Source organism: Protopterus annectens, chromosome 8.part1, assembly GCF_019279795.1.
Source record: "Protopterus annectens isolate FY-2018-M chromosome 8.part1, PAN1.0, whole genome shotgun sequence".
In the NCBI taxonomy this organism is placed as follows: domain Eukaryota; kingdom Metazoa; phylum Chordata; order Ceratodontiformes; family Protopteridae; genus Protopterus; species Protopterus annectens.
This window is the reverse complement of record NC_056742.1, coordinates 446,246,492-446,272,930: the sequence shown is the minus strand read 5'-3', so window position 1 is coordinate 446,272,930 and position 26,439 is coordinate 446,246,492. Positions and strand designations below refer to the sequence as shown.

General features: G+C 38.3%; 1 protein-coding gene across 2 annotated transcripts in view; it reads right to left on the bottom strand.

The window, feature by feature from the left end:
- SLC6A2 (solute carrier family 6 member 2) overlaps nt 1–26,439 on the bottom strand; it is a 1,697,790-nt gene that overhangs the window by 663,587 nt on the left and 1,007,764 nt on the right. For both annotated transcript variants that reach the window (XM_044082002.1, XM_044082003.1), the window contains exon 7: nt 10,502–10,605. In XM_044082002.1, the coding sequence (XP_043937937.1) occupies nt 10,502–10,605 (104 nt within the window). The remainder of the gene's footprint in view (nt 1–10,501; nt 10,606–26,439) is intronic.

Below are 26,439 nucleotides of genomic sequence, written 5' to 3'. Positions count from 1 at the left end.
CTGTGGGGATAGGAGAATTTGCCCTTTTCTTACTGCAGTGAATCTTGGAGATGGTATATATAATTAACAGGGGGAGTGTGTGTGCAGGAGTTGCTTACCACCCAGAAATAAGTTATATTTTTTCAGTGCATTGCCTGCTGATCTTATGCACACATACACATTTGATATATATACATAGGAAGAACAGATGTCCCAGTTTTTGGACTAATGAAAATAACTAACACTGTGGGCACTTCCTTAACTGATATCAGACCACTGAAGTTATCTATAAGCTTCCAGGCACTGTTCTTACTGATATCTGACTACTGAGGACAATTATAACCCTGTGAGCACTGACCTCACTGATTTGAGACTAATTAAACTAACTATAACTTGTGCGCACTGACCTCACGGATACCACACTAATTAGGTTGACTGTAACTTTTGGTAGCAATCTCATTGGCATGGAGTTGATAAAGCTAGCTATAACCTTAGGGAAACTTTTACTAGCATCACAGGGATGATTTTTTTATCAGGTCAGATACAGAGTCCTAAATCTGTCACCCCTCTCTTTGGTGTCTGGAAATGTTGCCTAATCCAAAGGAGGCATTCAGAAAAGGAGTGCCCCCTCACTCCATCGGTTTAATTTCTCCAAGTATTTTTGGTTTCTAACACCATGACAGAAATGGACCTCATTCCTAAGTCAAAGTGTGATTAAAGTATGTGAAATTAGTATTGTTTCAGTCTTTGATGTCAGACGGAAGTGCTCTTCACAGCACCCACAATGTGCCCAGTAATGACTCCTTCTGCATGTATTGGTAACATATCTAAGTACAACAGTAAATTCTTTTTTTGTGACACACATTGCTGCTATTACTATTGGAACTGCCTGGGTATTTTTCTGTTTTAAAACTTTCACTATGTTTTGATCTGGTGAGGTCAGTACATGTGTATGCAGTCAGACAATTGCAGATTTATACATGTAATCAATTTTAAAGAGGCCCATACCTCCTTCAGCATGGGGAATACAAAATCTTGATATACATGGATTTTTTATACATCTTTTGTGCATCTTTTCATGTTTTCTTATCCAGTTGATGCAATACCTTTTGGGGCCAGTCAATCACCCCAGAATTGTAAGTTAGAACAGGAAGATAAAATTCAGGAATCTGGATGGGAGATCGTGAGTTTACCTAGGGGTCACATCTGTGTCACACTGCTAGACAGGGGCACAGTAAACTCCCCTATATTATAGGGGACCTTTTGGTGTCACACTACTAGACACAGTATTCTAAATTTATTCTGTACATTTTTGTACCATTTCATGGGGTGGCAAATGCCACATCACTACGGCTAGGCTTACAAATGCCCCAGGGCAGATAGCCTAGTACTATACTATGAAACTATGAAACTATTTATAGCTTGGACTTTCCTCCTAGATGACAAAGCAATTTTCAATATTAGTTTTAGTCATCTGAAGTATTCCTTACTGGGTTTTATTCTCATTTGTTCATGCTTTAATGCTGATCCTTCCTCTATTCCAGAATATGTATGCACTCCCTGCTGCTCAAGATACTTTAGATCAAATTCCTGTCCCAGACTAATGTTTCCTTGGTGCTGCAGCTTTTTTGTTTTAAATGTTGCTTTTGCACATTTATCAAGAACAAAAGTCATCCTTATATTACCTGAGAAAGATTGACCCATTTGTAGTTGTGCTTCAAATTCTCATCTGATGAACTTTAAAGTTTTAAGTCATCTACAAAAGGTAGATAAGAAGTCTTTAGACAAGGTTGGTTTCTGGGAGCCAAACTGTAACCATAGCCTAATCTGTTAAGTAAACAGCTTAATGAGTTCAGGACAGGATAGAACAACAGCAGTGATAAAGAATCACCCTGGAATATCCCCCGTTGAATTTTTATCCCTGGGAATAATAATTTGTCCTTTGTCAAGGCTCAACTACAAAATGATTTACCACTGATTCATGGTCACTGCAATGTAATTGATTAATGAAGGGTGTATCTTATGCAGCTATAAAAATATCCATGAATTTGGGATGCCTTTTGTAATCATTCTATTCCATACTTAGTTTTGTCCACTTTTTGCAATTCTCTGTTATTGCTTTTTTTAGCAACAAATGATCCTTTTGTTCCATATGACTTTCTTTTATTACCATTTCATTCTATTGCCATAATTGATTTTTCTTCTAAATGACTATAAACTCTGTCTGCATCACTTCCACTATATGATTTCTATATTGTTGGAAGGTAAGATACTGGTGCATAGTATTTAGGATGGCTTGAAGGTTCGCTCTTAAGGAAAAGTATCATATTTCCTGTTTATAACCAGGTTGGTGTCTGTTTGCGATGTGCAAAGTAATTCTTACTCAAGGGTTAAATCTTTATGTAAAGATGTTAATACCTTTATCTAAAAGTTAGGAACTATATCTGAGCATGGGATTTTCTAGATAGGAGCTTTGCTTAATTTTGTCTCAAATTTTTTCCCATTTCATATCATCCATATAAGAACTCTTAATGGTTTATTTTAATCTTTTTAATTCTTATATCCATTCAGCATCTCTGTTTTATTCAATTGGGTCTTCGTAACTATTTATCCAAAATGTGTCTATTTCTCTTTTTTGTGTTATTTCTATTCTTTTTGCTTTGTTTCCCATTTCTCTAGAAAACCTTTTAGGATCATCAGTGAATTGCTTATTTTATACTTTTTCTTTACATTTGTCTGCATATCTTCTATGTGTTTCTACTTGGGCTGATATGTTTTAGTTTGTTATGGGTAATAGTGTATGATAGATCCTAGTCTGTTTTGATACTGTGTGTTGCTTTTACCACGTCTATCTTTCTAATTATTCTTAGTGATCTGTTCATTTTTCTATATTTTTCAAATAGTGATACTTCTTGTCTTAATTGCTTTACAGTTTTCTCTATTTGATGTTTCCATTGTGCCATTTTTTAATTGCTCCCTTACTTTCCTTTATTATTTATTTTTTTTATTTATTTAACATTTGTTGACCGGGAAAGTCCAACTAGGTTCCACAGAGCCAGTTTCCAGTGGAAGCCCGGGGAGAAATGCTCCAGATGCATGTCTTTGGAATGTGGGAGGAAACCAGAGTACCTGGAGGAAACCAACGCGAACATATGGAGAACATGCAAACTCCGCAGAGAAGGCACCCCAGTCGAGAATCAAACCGGAGAACCTCTTGCTGTGAGGCGACAACATTAACCGTTGCACCACTGCGCCACCCAAATTCTTTTTTTTTGTTTTCCTAGTAAGACTTTGTCTGTTATTATTTAGCTGCACATTACCATATCCAAAATCTTCATGTTAGGTTTTTACATTTTTGCATTGCCTCTACCACTTCTTTTTCCAGGTGGTCCTAAGTTTCTTCACCTATATATATTTTTTGTGGATCTGTTATATTCATGACCAGTAATAATGAGTATTTCCACTTCACACTCACCCACGACTGGAGTTGTGGACAGCATCTGCACAGACTCTAGATACTGCCTATCAGGGGAAGAGTTGTATTAACCAGTCATATTGGGTATCAGCTGTGGTGCATCATATCCTGTAGATAAGAGAACATGAATCACAGACTGTGTTCTGTGTCAGGACTAACTGCACCATGGTGTAAAAACTGGCTATAGGTTGTGTTGACTAATGTCACCAAAAGTGGACATGGATATTTGCAAGTAACAAGTGGGTTGAGGACCTGGTCTGCCCTGACCTACATTACGGTCCTATACTAATGTTGGGAGGGGTCTAGGTGCCCTTATTTCCCAGAGTGTGTGTGTCATAAAGCTCAGCAGCCCTTGGACAATAAGCTACTGGACAGCCGCTGTCTAGTTGCCCAGATTGGGTTACCTGGAATAGCTTTGTTGAATGAAAACTGGGGATAAAACCAATCAACCTGCCAAAGTTGAACTAATGATTACTATACTCAATGCATGTTCATTGACAGACACACCTTGGAAGTGGATGACTGGATGGTAAGAGGGAGGCTGTATATTGTCTGTATCCATGGGGCAATATGGAAGGGCAAATCACAAAGCCATATAGCTTGGGATCCAGAGACTACTATTCAGGAAGAAGACATACATGAAACAGTATGGGAATTGTGGTGAGGGAGAGGGTTCAGAAGACAGTGAGGTACGCCACCAATATCAGTGACAGACTCATGGCAATCAGAGTTCAGTGTAAGGCTAGGGGACTATTCATAATCTCAGCCTATGCCACACAGCAGGACTGTAACAGCATGGAAAAGAGTGCATCCATGCAGTAGTTGTAGGACCTACTAGATAAAGCATGACAAGGTGAGTTTGGTATTGACAATGAGGGACATTTAATGGATATACTGGCATAGATAGAACAGGATATGAGAACTGTCAAGGTCCACATGACAACAGGGATAAGAAAGGGGAGGCCATTCTATACTTCTATGTGGCAAATGGCTTAATAGTGGCCAACACATGGTTAAGCAAGACAGACAGTCACATGATCACATACAAGAGAGGCCAACATGAAACTCAGGTAGACTTCCTCCTAGTAAGGAAAGGACAGTGAAGTAGAATAAGTGATTGCAAAGTTATCCCCCATTAAACAGTTGACCCACAGCATAAACCACTGGTAGCCACAATCATTTGCAAGTAGTGATCAAAGGAAGCTCTAAGGTCAACAGAGACCAGGCTGAAGACCTGAAAGCTGACTAGAGAGAGAAAGCACAAGAGTTCAAGGAAATACTCAGGACTCTAGCATCTGAGGAAGAAGAGGAAAAAGCTGGAGATAAAGAAGAAGAAGAAGAATGGCAGTGCCTCAAAACAGCATGTGTGAGGAGTATAGTGCAGACATGTGGCCAAGCTGTGTATGGAGATAAGGTACACAAGGAAAGCTGGTAGTGGAATGCAGAAGTCATCAAAGAAAATAAGTACAGGAAAAGGTGTGAAATAGAAATGACAGAGCAGGCTAAGAAGGAATGCTGGTACACTAGCAAAGAGGCTGAGAGAGGAGTTGCAATAGTGAAGAAAAGGCATTGGAGGCTCTCTGCCAGCTTCTGAAACGTGACTCCATAGATGGCACAAAGAAGCTACATCAGATTGCAAGGCAAAGATAAAAAGATAAAGAAGAGAGTCATCAGACGCCCTTCAAATGAATGCCAGCAATTATTTACTTATTTAACATTACTTAACCGGGAAAGTCCAACTTGGAATGAGCCAATTTTCAGGGAGGTCCAGGGAGAAAAGGTCCAGATGCATGCCTTTGTAACATGGGAGGAAACCCACATGTATGCAGGGAGGACACACAGACTCCGCACAGAAGGCACCCCAGCCAAGAATCAAACCAGTGAACCCCTCTTGCTGTGAGGCGACAATGCTACCGCTGCACCACTGCCCTGTCTGCATCAATTACCTGCTCTCTAGTCCATATGACATCAAAGACAGATGGAAGAAATATTGCCAGTAGCTTCAGAATAAAGACAACCCAACAAACACTGAACCACCCCAGACAAAGCCTATGGTGAAAAAAGAGGAGGAGCATACTCTAGAAGAAGTAAGAATAGCACTACAGGAAATGAAGTCAGGAAAAGCAGCAGACTCATACGAGGTCATAAGAGATATGATTAAGATGTTGCATGAGTTAAGTGAGGACTGGCCCTTGAGGGCATTCATAGTATCAAGTATGGAGGAGAAGGCATATCCCACATGACTAGAGAATGTTTACTACTGCCAGTGTACAAGGACATTCATAACTGGGGGCAATATAGAGGCATCAATCTCCTATCACACTGCATGAAAGCTCTGGAGTGAGTGATTGATAAATGAATATGCACAGTATTAGAAAGCAACATTGGAGATGAGCAGTTCAGATTTAGATCAGGATGTACAACAACTGGTCCAATGTTTGCAGTGAGGCAGATAGTTGAGAAGAAGCTAGAGATGAGAAAAGAGTCTAACTGGGCATTCCTAGACTTGAATTAAGCATATGACAAGGTCCCATGAAACTTGATTTGGGAAGTCCTATGGTGGTTTGAAGTCCTATAATCATTGGTAGAATTAGTGCAGGCTACCTACAAGGACCCAATAAGCAACTCTCAGAATCCAGTGGAAGGGGTGTGCATCATGGTTCAGCTCTGACTGAGAAGTTCAAAAAAAGCAGAAAACGATGTGGTGAAGAAGATTTCGGGAAGACAGGAAAAAGACAAGAGAAAATGAGGGTGTCCAGCAAACAGATGGCTAGAGTGTGTGAGAGAAGACCTGAAACAGTACGTCATCAGAACTGCAACTGTCAGGAATGACTGTCAAAGAAGGTAAGAGTGAGGCAATAAATCTAGGGACACAGTGGCAGTTAACACCCCAATCCCATGTAGAAAATGGAAAAAGGCTTTGCTGATGATGATGTTAATGAATATAAATGTTCATGATGTTGTGTTAATGAATATAAATGTTCATTGGCAGCTTTTGACAATTTTTCATGTGAAAGTGTTTTACTTTCCACTAATTTGTCTCTTAATCTTTCTGAATATCCTTTGTCTAAAAATTATGTGCTTCTTGTTTACATCCATTCACCTCAAAGGAGCTGAGGAAGTTTGCACTGTAACTTCCAATGGGCGGAGCCTAATCCTTTTGACAGAATAAACTTATGTCCTCACATTTCAAACAAATGTTCATATCTCTGGAACCACAGTGATTATGAAATGAATATAAATGGCAAACACTTCAGCACAAACTATTTTTACACTGGTAGTATTCTTTAGGTTTTAGGTCTTAAACTAAATTTTAACCCTGATTAAGTTATAAACTGAAAGCATAATCTGTAAATATCATAACATGCAACTATGTCACCAAGCTCTATATCCAATCTGACATCTCTTGATTTGATTGTGTCTGTCCATGCGAATTGTGAGTCCCTACTAGGGAACACTACTAGACCATTGTAGATAATCACTTTGTTTTTTATTTTCTAATGTTCTCTAACTTCTTGTGTAATCTATGTAAGTTTGTCTATTTTGACCTTTTCTGCCTGGGCCTCTGCTGAAAATGGACATGTATCCAATCGGACTATCCCAGTAAACAAATGTAAAATAAATAAATAAATAAATTTTATAAGTCACAGCAAACACTGTAACTATTACATTTGTAATACTTTGTAAACAATTTACAATACCTCAGCAACCACACAAGGTACATACATACTGTCATCAGCATTTTATTCATCTAGCTGAGAGCTTTCATATGAGGCTAAGAAATTCTGTCTGTGTTACTTGGCTGCTGAGATATTTAGAAAAATGTGAAAATTATATCTATAAATTAAGATCATAAAAACAACAATTAATATCTCTACTTGTACTAGACAGAGGTCAAATATTAATGCAGTTGAGTTTGCCATTGTGTAAGCTTTAAAGATGAAGTCTTCTAAAACCTTGTACATAGCATGGTTTTGGAATTACTGATGCAAATATAAACAAGCAATACTTGATGCCTAGAGTTGTCAGTGGGAGGTAACTGCAGATGCACCTGGAGGGGTCACTTGGATGTAATGAGTTAATAACAATACATCATTTCTCCTTATCCTTAACAGCCCCCTTTGTTACCCATTTGCCTCTTTTTTGACCAGTCATTTTTTGTGGGTTTTGTTGACCACTTCTTTTTGTCACAGGGAGGCCATCCTCCTCCTGAGCCTGGGCTAACGCTATAGTAGGAATGCTTCCATGATTCTAAATGCCTGATTTTCCAGTCCTGGCATCAGTGTATACACTAGGACTGGGCACTTTTTTATCCTACGATATGTGCACCGAATCTCTCTTTTTTATTTTTAACCAACCTTTCTCCATGATATATGCCATATAAAATACAGCCTATATATCGGTGTCATCTTGGTGAGATTTTTTAAAACCGCAGCCCACCAAGTGAAGATGCTGACCATGACCTGAGCATGAATTCAGTCCCAGGACTACAGCTTTACAGTCACAGCACTCTCATTCACTTGCTGACTACATCTCTCCATGTGCCCTCCCCCTTCATCTTTCCATTCAGACCTCTGGGTCGTGTGTCAGGAATGTGATGTGCTTTATGCCTCAGGGAAAAAAATTATGTTTGCAGTTATATGAGCCGTTTCTTTTGTGGGCATTTTTAATGAATTTGTTTGGCAAACTGGTCTTCATTTTTATTGCTTCCTTAAGTATGTTTGCTAATGGATGTTGTTTTCCATGGTAAGATGTTAGATGAAATGGCAAAGAACCATGTGATTTTATTTATAGATCCATTCACTAGTTAGCACTTATCCTAGTACAGGACAGGGGGAGCACAGCCTAAACCGGCACTCACTAGCAGTAAGGCAGGAAACTAGTCCTGAATGGGGTGCAAACCCATTACAGGCTGAGCACACATACTCACTGTCACACAATACACACATCTACAGGCAATATAGAAGAATGTTCTTTTATGTACAGCATGTTTTTAGGATGTGGGAGGAAATGAGGACGTTGTAAAAAACAACTGAGTGATACGGAGGACATGCATGCACTGCTTAGGAAGTACCACTGCTAGGAACTGAACTGGAGAACCAAGCAATGTAATGCAGCATGCCAGTCATTGCACCACTGTTTGCTTATTTATTTGACTTTGTTAAATAGGTAGGTGGGATGGCCCAAAGGACACTTTTCAGAAGCAACCTTGGCCCAAGGAGATTACATACATGTGTAGGGACATGGATTAATAATACAACTGGACAAAAACAGTATTATGAATTACAGGAATATAATTATCACAATAATTGATGAATATCAGTACACATTTTACTACACTCATTACTATGCCATATACTCACTGAAACTGTATTATAAAATGTATTATTGTAAATATTGATTGCAATAAATTTGTTACCTTGGTGCTTTTCTCCCCGGGCCTCTCCTAAAAAAGAGCACCTGCCCCCAGACGAACTTTCCCAGTAAATGAATGTCAGTAAATAAATAAATAATGTACTCAGTCTGCATACATGTAGCCTCAAAGAAGTGATGCACATAGTTCTAACAATGTTATAAGAAATGAACTGAGATCAGTGCAGAACTCAAAACCAGTAGGTACTATAACAACAAAAGTAAGAGTTTTGACTAAAGGTATCTCAGATGGGTTATGCTGGTAGTCACCCAGCATAAACAATGCAGGTCAGATCATAACTTGCAACTGCCCAGAATTGTGCAGAATGTCCAGATTTTTAGCTCATGTTTTTAGTCAGTTCCTCAAAAAATGTAGTTTTCTAACAAATCGTTGTGGACTGGATTAACTAAATAATGGCACAATTTCAACTTTCATATTCTTCGGAAACTGCATGTTAATGCAAAACCTTTTATTCTACCAACTTGCCAGGTTTATAAGAGCAATATTTACAATCTGGTCCTGATTCTGAGCCTTTGCCTCCTTTTCCAATTATTTTTTCCTTTGCCCAGAATTCTTGTTCTAAAAGATTGAGAGGTATAGGTGTGACCACACAGTGGTGTGAGAAGACACACAGTGGTGTGAGAAGGATGAGTACAATATGCAACTGCAGTGTCAGTGCAGCTTTGGACCAATGAGCACATACCCAGCTAGAGTGCAGGAAGAGTACCCTGAATATCCTAAGATGGCTGCAGTCAGTGACAGACCTAAGATGGCTGCAGTCAGTGACAGACCTAAGATGGCTGCAGTCAGTGACAGAATGCAACAATCTATTGTGTATGTAATACATTATTAGTAAATCACATGTCTGTTTAAGCACTTACAGAATCGATAATTCCAGTTACATGACTTATGGTATTTTAATATATTGCTTGATCGGTGTCATGATCTCTTAAATTAAAAATATTTACAAGGTAAGCAATATGAAAGGTTTAATGCAGGACAATAAGTTATCAAGTGTTTACTCACCTCAAATAGTCATATTCACTACCATGGGTCAGATTGTTACATTAAGTACCTATCCAGTGCATCTCAAATTATCTTATATAAGTGCAATCAGATGTTTTGAACATTATTAGAATTAAATAAAAACATTTCCCACAGTCTAACCTCCCCACAGCTGACCATCAGCCGACACCAACTCTTCTGCTTATTCACGAGACCTACCAGACCTAATTTAACCTCCCACAGGTTCAACCTGTCCCATATCTAGGGCCAGAGTGGAGGTTAAGGTCATACTGCTGCCAGGCAGTGTGAGGTTACTCCACCACCATCTTGTGGCAGTACTGAAAGCTCTGCAACAGCTGCCTTTGGGAGATGCATGCATGCTTCTGCAGCTGTGCAATTTCCTGACCAAGCGGTGTACCCTTTGCAACATGGAGCTCACTTGGTTATTAATGCTGCTATATTAGTAGTAGTAGTAATTTAATTTCCAGCATATTCTAATGAGATGCTACTGCTTCAAATCTGGTTTTCCAGTGCAAGTTATTTATTATTTTTATTATTGTCATTATTATTTTGCAATTATACACACTCCACTGATTATCTTGATAGTAGTAAAATAAGGAATCACTTACCTGTAGCAATTGTTGTCAAACTTATTGTAGCTGGCAAATGCAATTAAAACCCCAAATCCTGCTCCCAAGGAGAAAAATATCTGTGTTGCTGCATCAATCCATACCTAGAATGAGAACAGTACATGTTTAGTATGCATATTCTGTAGTGTCTCAAGCAACTGTGTTTGTGTGTGTGTGCGTGTGTGTGTGTGTGTGTGTGTGTGTGTGTGTGTGTGTGTGTGTGTGTGTGTGTGTGTGTGTCTGTGTGTATATCTGTGAATGTATGTCTGCGTACATGTGTGTGTGTGTGTCTATATGTCTGTGTCTCTGCATGTGTAAGTGTGTATATGTGTGTGTTTGTGTGTGTGTGTGTGTGTGCATGTGTGTGTGTGTCTGTGTGTGTGAGTGTATGTGAGTCTAGTTACGTGTGCGTGTGCAAGCGTTTGCATGTGTGTGTGTGTGTGTGTGTGTGTGTGTGTGTGTGTGTGTGTGTGTGTGTGTGTGTGTGTGTGTGTTGTGTGAGTGCAGTTGTATGGCTGTACCACACTACCTTGTGTTAAGGAACATGCACCATGGTAAGTACCTACAAATAAGCACTAATCAATCTGCCATTACTTCTAACACCACAGTCATCACTGCAAAGGCCACCATGACACAGAACTGGCATAAAACAAAACATGTGATAACAGACTGGAATCTTTACAGTAAAAGCATGGATTTTGATCATTTATGTATCAACATGACTCAAAAAATGCGCACATTTAGCCTCAATACATAAAAACAATATCAGTGCATGCTTAAGTTAAGCTATTAGGGGACATATATCATTGAGTATAACCACGAGTAACAGTAATAGGCATCACTGCAACTGTTGAGCTTTATGACATTCAGTTACTGGAAGTAACAGTTTGTTTTCATATCTATTATGCCCACTGAACAAGCAAAAAGTGAGCTTGAAATATACAGCCCAAAAGTTTGAAGATAAACATCAAATGGTTAGATACGCTCATCCACTTTATGTGACTCCATTGTTCCATAGTATAAGTAACATTTTGTCATTTAAAAATCTACATATAAGAAGTCTGACTTAATAAGCAGGATACATCATTTGCTATCTTGTTAAAAATATGTACTATGTAACTGTAATCATACTTAGGAATGGATTCACCTTAATTTATTCAACATACCTCTCAACTGTACAGATTTTCACAGAATTTCTAGATTTTTGCCTCATATTTTTGGTGTTCCTCCTAAAATCTGTACATTTCTGGAAAATAGCTGAGGACTGAAGTCATTAAATAATGACAAACATTTGAGTTTAAGACTCCATATCCTTCTGAAAATGTATCCTAATGCAAAACCTATTATTCTATCAACTTTCTAAGTTTGTAAGAGCAATATTTAAAATCTGTCCCTATTTATCCCCCCATCATTTTAGGCCTTGTCCACATTTGTTGCTCTAAGAGGTTGAGAGGTACAATAATATATTTTTAAATACTTGGTAAAAACACACCTCAGTAATATTCCATGCCCCAGTAAGTCTGAGCTGAAAACAGAGAGAGAGAGAGAAAGAGAGAGACACTGTGTGTGTGTGTGTGTGTGTGTGTGTGTGTGTGTGTGTGTGTGTGTGTGTGTGTGTGTGTGTGTGTGTGTGTGTGTGTGTGTGTGTGTGTGTGTGTATGTCTGCATTTGTCCATCTATTGGTCTCTCACTCTAGTATTCACAAAGTGCTCGCCAGTCAAGGTAATTGTCCATCACAGTTTGCTCAATTAGCAAAACTATTAAGTCCAATTCAAAGATGGGTAAATCCACAATGAGAAACATCTCATTATTGACTCATTGACATGTACACTAAGACTATCAGATCTGACCACGCTAGTGGGTCTCCCTAGCAGCACATGCATCATGTTAATAAAGGCACTCCCCTACACTTACACTCATGTATTCAAACAAACACACACACACACACACACACACACACACACAGACACACACAGACACACACACATGCACACTCGCATGCACACAAACACACAGATAATTTCACATCCACTCATTAACATATGAAACACTCCTAGAAGACTTTCCACTTTGTGATACCTTAAACCTCTTATATCAAAGGCAATGCGGAAAGTCTAGCATTGGAAAGTCTAGCTTTGCTAGATTTTTCTTTTTGTGTTTTTTAACCAATTGGTTTTTCTTTGTGACCTTTTTACCCGTTGTTTTAGTTTGTTAGTTGGGCTATTTTGTAGACACCCTAATGTTTATGGATATCAGTTGGGTACGACAACCCTGTGTTTTTTAAGTCGAACATTCCTCTTATGCTGTGCTGATGATGCCATAACAAGGCAGGAACATGCATGTCCATAGCTAGAGGGTTTGGCTTTATTGGCCTGAAATTGTCCATAAATCGACTTAAAAATAAAAGGAAAAGAAAAAGTCATGGACATTCAGACTTGCCATTTAGCTGAAACACCTGATATCTTTAAAGGGTAATGTTTCCTCTGATATAAGAGGTTTAGGGTATCACACAGTGGAAAGTCTAGCTTTGCTAGATTTTTCTTTCTGTGTTTTTTAACCAATTAGCTTTACAAACAGTGAGACACTAACTTCTTCTTCTTCTTCTTTTGGCTTTTTCTGGTCAGGGGTCGCCACAGCGGATCACCTGTCCGCTCATGATTGGCAGTGGAGTTTTACAGTGTTGAGTTGCCAGCCCAGTGCCCAACCTTCCACATAAGGCACACACACTTACACACTCACACCAAGGGCCAATTTAGAGTGTCCAATCCACCTAGAGCATGTCTTTGGGATGTGGGAGGAAACCGGAGCACCCGGAGGAAACCCACATGACCACAGGGAGGTCATGCAGACTCCAGACAAAAGGCACCCCAGCTAAGGAACGAACCAGAGATCCTCTTGCTGTGAGGCGGCAATGCTAACCACTGCACCACCGTGGCCGCCCAAACAGTGAGACACTAACAAAAGTGATTTAACAGGCCCAGTAAAGCAAAAAAATTGCAGTACAACAATGCAGATTAGCTTATAGCAATACAATACAGTAAAAAGTAGGCAGCAGGTAATAAAAAGTGCAATAAATGGTAAGAATAAGCAATAACTATTAAAAATAAGCAAGAAAATGGGATACTTATTGTTATATATCACAGATCGGAGTTGTGGTCAGTGCCCCTCCTCAGTTCAGCTCAGTGTGAATAAGCAGAAGGGAAAACAAGTGACAATGCCAGTAAAACTATTAGTCCACAAAAGTAAGTTTTTAAACAGAAAAAAACACAGTAAAAAGCACAAACACTATGGCAGCCCTACAGTGGAAAAATAAATGCAGCTAGTTAACACAGCTTTTAAACTAACAGAAACAAGAGATGCACCATTCAAAAGGACATTACAGTCTCGAGTCAATCCGTTAAAATACAACACACCTAGCTTTAAAATAATTTCCTGAAGAGGAAAGTAATAAAACATCAGTAAAAAATAACAAAATGGAGGTTTGTTTTTTAACTCCAAAGGGAACTTATCTGCCTATATACTTATATACTATATACTTATCTGCCCAACTAAGGAAAACACAAGCTGACTGTTAATCCTTGCTAATCTCAGAGGAGCATACTCTTCAACAGCAGGAAAGCACTGAGGGGCTTTGCCCAAACTTGTTTTTTAGTCAGCTCAGCTTGACCTGTTTGACACTTTGGGTGTGTGGAAGGTGCCCTGAAACTTTGGAAACTGGCTGGCTGTTATATGCTTGGCAGAATATAACCCATATAGCTAAGGCTACTGCAGCACTGATCAATATTCAGAACATCTTTACCTGTTAATGTGATAACAAAACATAACTGTTTTTCAGTGTAACATTCTTGTCAGCAATTATATGTACAGTTATGAAGTTATAATGCAAATACTCATTTTAATGCCTTCCTATCAAGTGGCATGCATAACAACTCTAGTCTTTAGACCAGATCAACTACCAAGTTCAGAAAAAAATACAGTCAATCACAATAACTAAATAAATGAATGAATGAACAAACAAATGAATGGTGCTTCAAATACAAATGCCTCTAGCTGTTTTGTAAATTGATCAAACTATCTAGAGTAAAAGAATAAAATCATATTTTAGCTCTGCTGAGATTATGACCTTTTCATATTGGAATGGTCTGTGTACCATTGTCAGCCTTAGAACTGTCACACTATCATGCTAAAGGTGTCTGCATGTCCTTCCAATCCTCTAACAGCTTGCACCTGAGGCAGCTGGCCATCTCCCGACTGAAATGTTGTTACTCAAAATGATGAGTGCCAACAAGTTTGAAAAAAGACTGAAAACCCAGGGAAAGAGCAAATCTTAAAGACGGCTCTTCTCCTTTAAACTTCTCTTTTGTATGGGGGCAAGCCCCCCATACCCCTGAACTTATGTATATCAAATCTGAGATCATCATACCTTTTTAAAAAGGGAACATGCCATGAAATGGCCAGCTCAGACTTAGTATATATAAGTTGATTTTTTTGCCATTGAGCTCAGTGTTTTTGGACTCATTCTAGCAAGGCCTGACGTTTCAAATGGTTACCCAGCTGACCCCTATATCTTTCCTAACTAGAAATCTGCATGGGCCTCTGGTATCTATAACAAGCTACAAAACTTTAAGGTTGTACAGAAGACTTGGACAGTACTTCTGGACTGACAAATATTTTGAAAAAGGAGTCAGGAGGGTGTGTTCCATTCTGGCCAAGGATAGTGAATCAGCACTTTGCCCTTGCACAAATTTTAAAGGTATCATGAGAGTTTGCCAGTACTGTCTACATGTCTTTCATTTATTTGGAGAAGGCATAGCTGTGTCCTGCAGAATGTTCTGTGCAAAGTACTATGAGAGAACAAAGACCCATGAGTATTATTGGGTGCATTTCAATCATCTTATCTGAAAAGTAAGTGTTGTCTTAATATTCTCATTGTTAAAATACTTTCAGGAGAGTTAGAAGACTCCACCAATTGTAGGCTTTGACTCACTCCTGTTTGTGATTTTTAAGGACAGAACAGAATCAAGTTTGGGGTGTGAGAGCAGGGGATGTTGCAATCCAGCTTCAAATGTCTGTGAGATCTCAAGCACACTGAAGCAATCTGATGCTGAATATGAAGTTGCTGGGATAGAAATCGATCCTCCAAATCAGAGGTCATGGTTCTCTTCCAGAAAAAAAGATAATTTCTGTCTTTGAAATAAAGGAGATCTAAAATCTCAAGTGCAACACTTTTAGTACTTTGAAGTCTTGTCCATAAATGAGGGTCCATGGGACCAGGAGATGGACCGGCAAGTGGGTATAGCAGTGGCAGTTAATGAAGTGTTATACTGGACTGCAGTGGCAAAGAAGGAACTGAATCATAGGACAGAGGCTATCAGCTTATCATTCCTTGGCCACCATCCTTACCTATGACCATAAGCCCTTGGTAGTAAATGAAACAATGGGATTAATGCCTCAAGCAGCAGAAATGAGGTCCCTCCACAGGGTGCCAGAGTAAACAGCTCAGAAATCAGGGAGGATTTCATGGTAAAGCCATTGCTTATTTATACTGGGAGGAATCAGCTGAGGTGATTTAGGCATCCTGTGAGGATGTGACTGAGGTGCCTATCATGGTAGGTGTACCATGCACAGCCCACTGAGAAGACCCTGACACAGATCTAAGACAAACTGGAGAGGTAATATCTCTTAGTCTGCCTCGGAATACCCCGATTCTCATAAGGAAAGCTAGGAGACTGTAGCTGGGAATAAAGAAGTTAGGTCTGCCTTGCTCAGTTTGCACCTCTGCCCTCAGCGCTACAAGTGATTGAGGAAGTGGATGAAACAAGGCATCCCGGTTCTGAAAAAATAAAAATGAAGAACTTCAAACCACAGGCAGACTTTAATAAATTGTAAGTACAAAAACATTAAGAATGCGAGGCATTTTATTTAAATATAACTTTATTTCATTCAAACAACACATTTGCACTGGTTCTTTCTTTTTTCAAATGAAAAATGTTTGCATTTCCACCTAGAAAGGCATTGTGTAAGTAAATTATGCAATGGGGCCAAGAAAAACTCAGAAATCTTTCCCCCAACCACTCACAACTTAATAAGGTCAAACTACACTTGTGGAAAACGTTTATGTTACCTTCATATACTCCATTACATCTATCTTGCTCTATCTCTCTCTCTCTCATCTGCATTCATCTGTAAAAATATATATACACACCAAACAAAAGGGTGAAAGGTCACACAGACAAATCATTCGGTAAGAACTGCAAGAAACACTCAACCAAGCTGGACTCTTTAATGTGTGATACCTTACACTTCCTGAACTGAGCGCCTCATGAGATATATGGAAATGATCCCTTAAGGACATACAAATGTTTCCAGTGTGCATACATATGTATGCGTATATACATGCATATTTATATATATATATATATATATATATATATATATATATATATATATATATATATATATATGGGTCTAATTTACTTGATCCCACATTAAGGGTGGGCTAGGGATGGTACAGTTTAGGATTTTTAGATTTTTGGGTAAGTGATTACTTACTGTGGGAAAGTCTGGGGAGTCGAAGTGTGGCTTTGATATTGTGAGCATCAACAAAGTGTCATTCAATGTTTTGGCATTTCAACAAAATACGGTAAATCCATATACATATATATATATATATATATATATATATATATATATATATATATATATATATATATATATATATATATATATATATATATACCAATTCTTCCTTCACTGTATATGATTATCCTTCCCAGAGACACCGCTCAGGGCACCAAGTCTCCTTTCATAAAGGGCACACACTCACCAATTTTAAACTACATTCACTAGGTCAATAAACAAATCTGCTATCATTAATAGAATCAGGCATCTTTTTGTTCTTAAAGAAACAAATCTATCTTAACAGAAGCACTCCTCATTTAAAGAAATGTCTCTCTAAAAATATTGAACTCTGTACAACACTGCCATAGACATCATTTACTTACAAAGAACTCTTTATAACACTGCTACATGACTGTCTGTACACCTTTGGGTGACTTGTACTTTTCCAAGTGATAAAAACCACAATACTATATCTATCTATCTATCTATCTATCTATCTATCTATCTATCTATCTATCTATCTATATCTACCCATTTATCTCTCTATCTATATTGATAGCTAGCTAGACAGATAGACAGACAGATTGATACAGCTAGAGATAGAATTATATAAAAACACAAGCCCATGCACATAGTAAGTACATATATGTACAGATAGATAGATAAGGCTACGGATAAATTGATCAATGGGTGGTAATGTTGACAGTTTTCCTTTCTGTTGCATTTCATCAACAGGAAATCTGTTGATATTGGTGCAAGACCTCTATAATAACAGGGTTGGGGAATATGCCCTAAAGAGCCTATTAGCCTAGTGTGAATAACCAAGTAAACAAAGGATAAATAAAAATGAATAAACAAAATGTGATTTTTGTAGTTGGTATATATAAGTAGCAAGGGATGTGGGGGCCATAGCCCTCTGCAAAACCATTGTTTGCTTGTTTGGTGCATGCTCTGAGGTTATGTCTCAGAATATGCATAGTGCTACATTGCTCAACTGTTGCTTTTTTGGTGATTTTTTTTCACACCTTTAAGTTATTGAGCTACTGATGTTTCCATTAACTTAAGTAGATCCATATATAATATCTAAACACAAAATACTGACAAAATTGAAGTTATACTAGGGAAGGATTTATGTCCTTTGCTCAACTGCTATGCGACCTCATAGTTGGTATATAGACCCCCATGTGGGGAGAAGGTGCAGGGGGAGCTTGCCTCTCTGCAAAACATTGACAAAATCTAAACATACAAATCCATTGACAAAGTCGACAAAATCTAACCACATGGAAAATTAGTAGTTTTGCAGGAAGGTAACCCCCCCTGCACTCCCCATGTGGGGGGGGATGCACATCCACTCTCCCTGCAAATAATATGCACCAATATTAAGGTCATACAGAAGTGAGAAAGTGCATACACCCTTCCCTACTATAACTTCAATTCTGTCAGTGTTTTGGGTTTAGATGTTTTGCAGTTTAGATGTTTGTCATCTCTGTGTAATAAACCAAGTGTCTGGTGCTTTTTTAACAGCTTGGAGAATGAATGGATCAGTTTTTAAGTGTTCATCTATTGTAACTACCAGTAGCTTTGACTGCTGCATTATTTCTAATCCAGTGTTATTTTCAGAGAGCATTTTGAAAGATTTTTTTTTTTGGACTAAGAAATGTTTTAGTGTGAGAAGAGGTCCTGGTATTAGAGGATTCGACATAGATGCTGAGGAGCCCAAAGGATTATAATAAGCAGCTACATGAATCTAGACAAATATTTATTTAAAACACATTGCAATTTGACACAATTAACTAGAAGCTTTCCTTTAAAGTAATCAAGGAAACTATTAATTCATTCCTTAACACTTTAATGACAGGTGAGCTATGAAATGCTATAGAAAGTTAAAGCTGCTAACAGAGATATAAGATAATAGTTCTGGGGGTACTGGCCAGTCTCTGCCTCACAATTATTAAATGTTTAACTACAAGTAAAAATGAAAGTCTAAGCCAGGAAGAGCAAAAGCTGATGCATGCTGTAAAGTGAGAATCCTATATGCTTTTCTGAGAGATGCCATTCAATTGTGATGCGGCTTTGCGATTAACAGAACCCACAGGGTATCTCTGCACTGTAGGATGATGTATCACACGACATCGCTGCACCTCCATCATCAGTATCATCATAGTACGTATGTTCAATTTGTCAAGAAAGAATCAAATTGCAAGAGCAGCTAGCTGAATACATTCTGCATAAAATGTGAAGCTATAGCCCCAAGAGGACAATTGTTCCTCTTCTTCTGGCTTTGAAGTGCAGTCTTCATGGATCTGAGTGGTTGTATAGGGGTGGGGGCACTCTTTGGCTCCCCTTACATTACTAACACCTGCACTACCTTTTCCGCATCTCATCATTGTACTTTTCTAGACTATTCCACACTGGCACAGCATCGTGGGAATCCAGATAAATGTTAAACATATGTAGATGAGGAATCTAAACATGTCAGTTATGAACTGTCAAAGATGTATTCATGACTGAATCAACATAACACTGAAAGCAAAGTACTCTCTAAGTCATGATGGAAAAATCAGTAGGAGGGGTAAAGGCCCAGAAAATCAGAATTTATGTCAATGTTTACAAGAAAAAGAGGGAGATGGATTCCATACGATACAAGCATTTTATTTATTTAGGCAAAACCAGTGTTTTTATAGGGGGTCAAGCAACCCTCAAAAGTATGTTGCAAAAGATGGGGATGGGACTTGAAAGCACATGCCACAGATGATTCATATATTATTATAACACATAGACAGAAGTAAGGAATCTGTAGATAAGTTATATTAATGTTATACAATGTAGGTAGGAGGGAGAACTGCCTTGGTAACATATATAAGACATGGAGATAGAAGTAAAGAATCCCTAGATAATCTATAATAATATCATTACAAGACATGGATAGGAAGAGGGAATCTCTAGGGAACACATATTACTATAAGACGTGGGTAGGAGAGGGGAAGGGAATCTGTAAATAATGTACAACATTGTAAGATTGGTGGATAGCAATGAGGAATCTCTAATTAATGTATTTTAATGTTATAAGTACCAGATTGGAGGAGATCCTTTAGATAATGTATAATTATATTATTATTATTATTATTATTATTATTATTATTATTATTATTATTGCTACTATAAAAATGAAAAAGGGGTGGATTTCTAAATGATGTACAATATAAGGCATGGATAGGCATGAGGAATGTCTAGATGATATATATTATTATAAGATATGGATAATAGTGAGGAATATTGATATAACAGATATTATTGTAAGAGTTGGATATAAATCAGGAATCTCAAGATAATGAAACTTCACTTATTAACTTATAAGATGGGAGATCTAGTTACCTTACACAAGTATCCTCTTTATTATATTATTTTACAAGAAGACAGGTGGAGGGTTTTAGCCCCAGGCAATAAATAGTTACAATTCTTTCTATAAGAATCATGGCATGTAAAATGAAAATATTACAGTCAGAGTCAGTTCTCAAACAAGGCTCCCTAGGCAGCTGCTTACGGCCCTGTGCTAACAAGGGGGGCCCATCACATCAATATTAGGATTTAACCACGGTTGGCGTGGTTTGGTCAGGCCCTCGGGACCAAACAAAGACAACCGTATTACCCAGAAGTGGGTTATTGTCTAATGACATTATTTAAGAAAAGAAATAATTACTTTTCTTAAATAATGGCATTGTATAATGCCTCTTGCTGCCCTTCCACAGCTGTCTGGCATTCGCGGCAGTTTTGATGTACACGCAGTACATCAGAGCTGTGGGCAAAAGCAAGATCTCCGTTTATGTTAAATGGGTTTAACATGAGACAGCTTTAAAATAAGCAACGGAGATCTCTGTTACTTATTTTAAAGCTGTCTCGCTGTGTTAAACCCATTTAACATAGTGAGACAGGTTTTAAAGCAACGGAGATCGCAAGATCTCCTTTTTTTTACTACTGTGTCGCTATGTTAAAGGAGTTTAACATAGCGAGACAGCTTTAAAAAGCAACAGAGATTTACGTTTTTTGTGTCGCTATGTTAAACTCTTTTAACATAGCTACTAACGGAAAAGTCCGGGCGACGGACCTTTTCCGTTAGTATATTGAGGATTTAACGGCACGCTGGTTGGGCTGGCCAATCAGCGTGCACGTTTTAGAGGAAGAATTGTATAATAAAAAGTTTTCTATGATGACTGTTACATTACTTACTGATGCAAAGTCCACCAAGAACATGCAACAGTAACTGAATTAAAATGAAAAACACAGACGATTCCTTCCATTCTCATAGGATTTTTTTGTACCCTCAGAACTACCATGTCATGTGTACCACTGTTGGAGCCTGCTGAATGTCTAGAACTGATCTGTTGGCTGTCTTTACATGTGATTTGTTTTACTGAATCTGACCTTTGCATACCACATACGGATTCTGGTTCTGGCAGACAGTGCTATATTATCTTCATTTTCATTGTACTGCTTTAAAAATGCACCACACCCTACTCCCACTCCCTTTTATTGTTTTGTTTTTAGTCTGCTGCACCTGTTCTGTTCCACATGTATGTTTGAGAGTTATATAACTCAGTAGATTGCTTGCTTGAGTTTCCCACCACCACGCTCCCAGACAAGTCAAAATCATGCAAATCATTTTACTGCGCAAAATCCACATGGAATAGTTAAGCGGGCTAATTTATGCATGTCCATCAGACACCAGAGACAACTGCATCTATTTAAGTTAAATAGTAAAAAATAATATTACAGTACACTTGAGTCATACAGTGAACTATGGTCAGGATAATCCATTTATTCTACAGAAAACTTAGCGCTTCCATTTCACACAAAATAAAAAAACTTCATCAGAATTGTTTCACAAACATGACTTCACTTCCTTATGTACAAATAATTAGTCAATTAACCAGTAAAAACACATTAAAATACATTGCAACATATCTTCTTCTTTCGGCTTTCTCCCGGTTAGGGGTCGCCACAGCGGATCACCTCTCCGCTCATGATTGGCAGTGGGGTTTTACGGTGTCAAGTTGCCAGCCCGGCACCCAACCTTCCACAGAAGGCACACACACACACACACACACTCACACCTAGGGCCAATTTAGAGTGTCCAATCCACCTACAGCATGTCTTTGGGATATGGGAGAAAAACGGAGCACCCGGAGGAAACCCACGCGACCACAGGGAGGACATGCAGACTCCACACAGAGGGCACCCCAGCCAAGGATCGAACCGGAGAACCTCTTGCTGTGAGGCGGCAATGCTAACCGCTCCACCACCGTGGCCGTCACTGTGTGACTTTACTAATGGATGTACTATAATAGTGTGTTTTAGTACAATTGTGTGTCTTCGCTAAATAGCAAAAAAATACATTGCAACATATAATGTCAACAAATTATATTTCATTACCCCTCATTTAAGAATGCTAGAAATAGACAAGCTGTCATTTATTCCTGGCTTCATAGTAGCATTAAGGTGTATTTGCAACATTCATTCCTTCATTTCAAGCAAAGTGTCTCATTACTTGCATAGAAAGAAGTGATGTCACGTTTGTGAAAAAATTGTGATGAAGTCCCTTTATTTTGTGTGGGATGAAAGCACCAAGTTTTCTGTGGAATAAATGGATTGTATTTTAATTGCTCTATGGCCTATAGTTCACTGTGTGACTTGACTAATGGATGTACTGTAATAGTGTGTTTTAGTACAATTGTGTGTCTTCGCTAAATAGCAAAAAATGATTGCTGTAGATGTGGAGGACAACTATGAGCCTAGACTGCACCAGGCTGTTGCCTGCTATTACCCAAAATAGTAACTTGTTGATGGTACTGCTCTCTGATAGCTGCTTATATGTTACTTGCACTTAGACAATAATAGCAATGTGTTGCTAAAGCGTATTTCTTAACTGTCCCTAATTTTGCCCTGTCCTTTATATATTTTTTTTTTTGTAAATAACTGAGGATTACAGACAGCAATGCAGGACATTAGTGTTATATGCTTCTTGTTGTTCAGGAAATGCATGTAAATACAAAGCTTTTTATTTTAAGCCATAGCTCATTGTAACAAAAAAGGTTTATCATTATGAAGAAGAGCCATCATTGTTGTTGTATCTTTCTGCTTTTTCCGGTTAGGGTTCACCACAGCGGAACTCCAGTCCGCTAATGATTGGCAGCAGATTTTTACGTACCGAGTTGCCAGCCCTGACATACAACCTTCAACGAAGGTTCGCCCATTCATGCATGTCTCCACACAGAAGACGCTTTAGCTGAGAATCGAACAGGACAACGTCTTACTGTAAGGCGACAACGCTACCACAACACCACCACCACAGTATGAAGAAGAGCCATCATTCTGAGTCTTAAAAGGTCATTGTTCATCGCAGTTCCACACTGAAAGGGTTCGTCACATATTTATTGTGTTGAAAGGATTAAGTGATGATTATGGTAAATAACATTAAATCAAATTCATTTATAAAAAAACTATTTGCAGGTATAAAATAGTACATTTTAACTTTCTGTGGGCTTCCTAGTTGATGTTATCAGTAACTGTATTTCACATTTTGCCCATTCATTCCAAATTTGAGAGCTATGTGTTAAGTTTTAAGTGACTTGCAGTAATATTTAAAAATTGTCCCTGATTTTGTTATTATTTATTTATTATTTGAGATTTGTTAACCAGGTTAGTCCAACAGCTGTACATCATTTTGTCGATCACACTTTTCGTGATTTACATTTGTGCAAAAGTGCTGTTTCGCACAACGAAAAACCGAATGCCACAATGTTGAACCTTACATGATGCAGATCACACTATAGTGGGGACTGGGAACTGTACCCTTTCCCTCACTATAGTGCGATTCCAGAGTTTGATATTTAAGAAGCAGGGGGTGTGGGGGCCGCACGGGGACTTGCCCCCCTACAAACATTTTTTTTACTGTGCAAGTCACAGTAATAATGTTCCTGGAAGTGTGGCAAATGTTCAAATTATGTTGAATTCGAGCATTCACCACTAGGAGTTTGACTTTATTTGTGTTCAACATTATAAATTTCGCATTTTTGTTTCAAATTAGTAGCAAAACGCCATTATTTAATTTGGCAAAATAATAGTAAACCTAGTCCAGCTGAGCCAAAGGCCCATTTTCAGTGGAGACCAAGAAGAAAAGCTCCAATTAGTTCAACAATCTTGTAAAAATCAGAAACATAACAAAAATGAACAGTTGTACAGAAGACATAACAAGAGGAGTATTAGCAACAGTTAACATCATTACATAATTTAGATGCGATAAAAATAAAAGTAACAATAAGATTGCAGAACTGGTACAAGATATGAGATGCACTTAATGTATAAGATTACAGAACTGGTACAAGATATGAGATGCACTTAATGTATAAGATTGCAGAACTGGTACAAGATATGAGATGCACTTATTGTAGTTAACAGAGATATGATGCTGATACAATTATGATGTTTTAAATTCAGGAATACATTTTGAATATAAAATCCAGAAAAAATGATATGGAATTATAAGACAGAGGGAAGAGGAGAGAGAAAAGGGGGTGATATAGATTAGATGAGTAGAGGATGATAATGTTGTCATGGGGGGTTAGACATGGGCAGGACCAAGTCCTTAGTAGATAGTTTTTAGGTTCATATTTAAACAGGTATTTTAGGGAGATCTGTCTTCCATTAAGGGGGAGTGTGATCCAGGCATGGGCTACAGAGTACTTAATAGAGGGATTTTCCAGTATTCTTGTTAAGTTTGTAGATATCAAGAAGGAGTCTGTTGGTTGTGTGAAGGAGACAATGGGGGTTGTAATATGATACTAGGTTAGAGATTGAGGGGCAGGAAACGGGGTCATTTAGGATTGAATGGGTAATGTGTAGTTTCTGTAGTAATAACTGGTTAGAGAATTTGAGCCATTGGAGTGCTTTAAGGGTGAGACAGTGATGTCAATTATAGGGGAGACTAGTAGCAAATCTGGCAATTTTATTATAAGTTTATTCAAGTTTGGAGAGTAGAGTAGTTTGATTATTTGTAAGAATAGGGGCTGCATACATAAGACAAGGTAACAGAAGAGACCGGGCTGGGATATTTTGGAGTAAGGTGTAAGGAATTTATGATTATGATACATTACACCAAGTTTCTGATGTGTTTTCTTTACACAATGTTGGATGTGTATGTCATATTTTAATTCATCATCAATAATGATGCCTAGTATTTTGGTATGGGGTTCGGGTTTAATGATGGTATTGTTGAGGGAGATTATAGAAAAGGAGGATTTGTGATATGCCAGTGTTTTAGGAAGGAAGAGAAGTAGTTTAGTTTTTTTAGGATTAAGTACAAGTTGATTGTCGGACAGCCATGTTTCAACAGAAGAAAAGAATTTCTAAGTTAGAGATGAGAGATCAGGGATGCTATGTGCAGTGGTAATAAGAGTAGAATCATCAGCATGTTGAAAGAGTGTTGTGAAGATACAGGCAGAATGTAGATTATTAGTGAAAATACTGAACAAGAGACGGCCTAAGATAGACCTTTGTGGAACACCAGTGTTGACAGGTTGGAAGGGGGAGAAGACAGTTTGCCAGTGAATGTTTTTTTGTCTATTGGTGAGGTAACTTGAGAACCAGTTTAAGGAGGAAATAGAGAGCTGGAGGTTGCAAAGTTTAGCTAGAAATTTAAAGGGATAGTGTCAAAAGCTTTAGAGAGATGAAGAAATAAACAGAAGACTAGCATGTTGTTGTCCCGGGCCTCAGCTACTGTTTGGGTGAAGGAAAGTAGTGTGGCGGAAGTGCTGTGGTGAGGTTTAAAGCCATGTTGGGTAGATGTAAGCAGGTTATTATCTAGCATGTGTTTGAGTAGCTGGTGTGAATACACTTTTCTAGAATTTTAGAAATGGGAGACAGAATGGCGATTGGTCTATATTTAGATGGATCAGTAGAGTTTCCGCCCTTATGAAGAGGAATAGTGTAGAAGGATTTCTATAAATCAAAGACAGGGGCTTCGGTAATGGAATGATTTATAAGTATGGTGATGGGGTAGGCAATGGACTCTGCAGCAATTTTGAGAAAGAAGGCAGGTGGTTTATCAGTAGAGGGGAGCAAGGTTTGGGTTTGGAAAGGAGTGATTTGATAAAGGAGGTGGAGACAGGTTTGAAAGCGAAGGAATTGAAGGGTGTCATGTTTGGGGGTGAAGGGAGTAGTGGAAGTTTTATGATTTTGTGTATCAAGAGGAATTATTTTGGGGGCTAAAGGAGAGGAAGAGGAGGTATTACCATTTTGTGTACGTTTTTGGATTGTTTCAA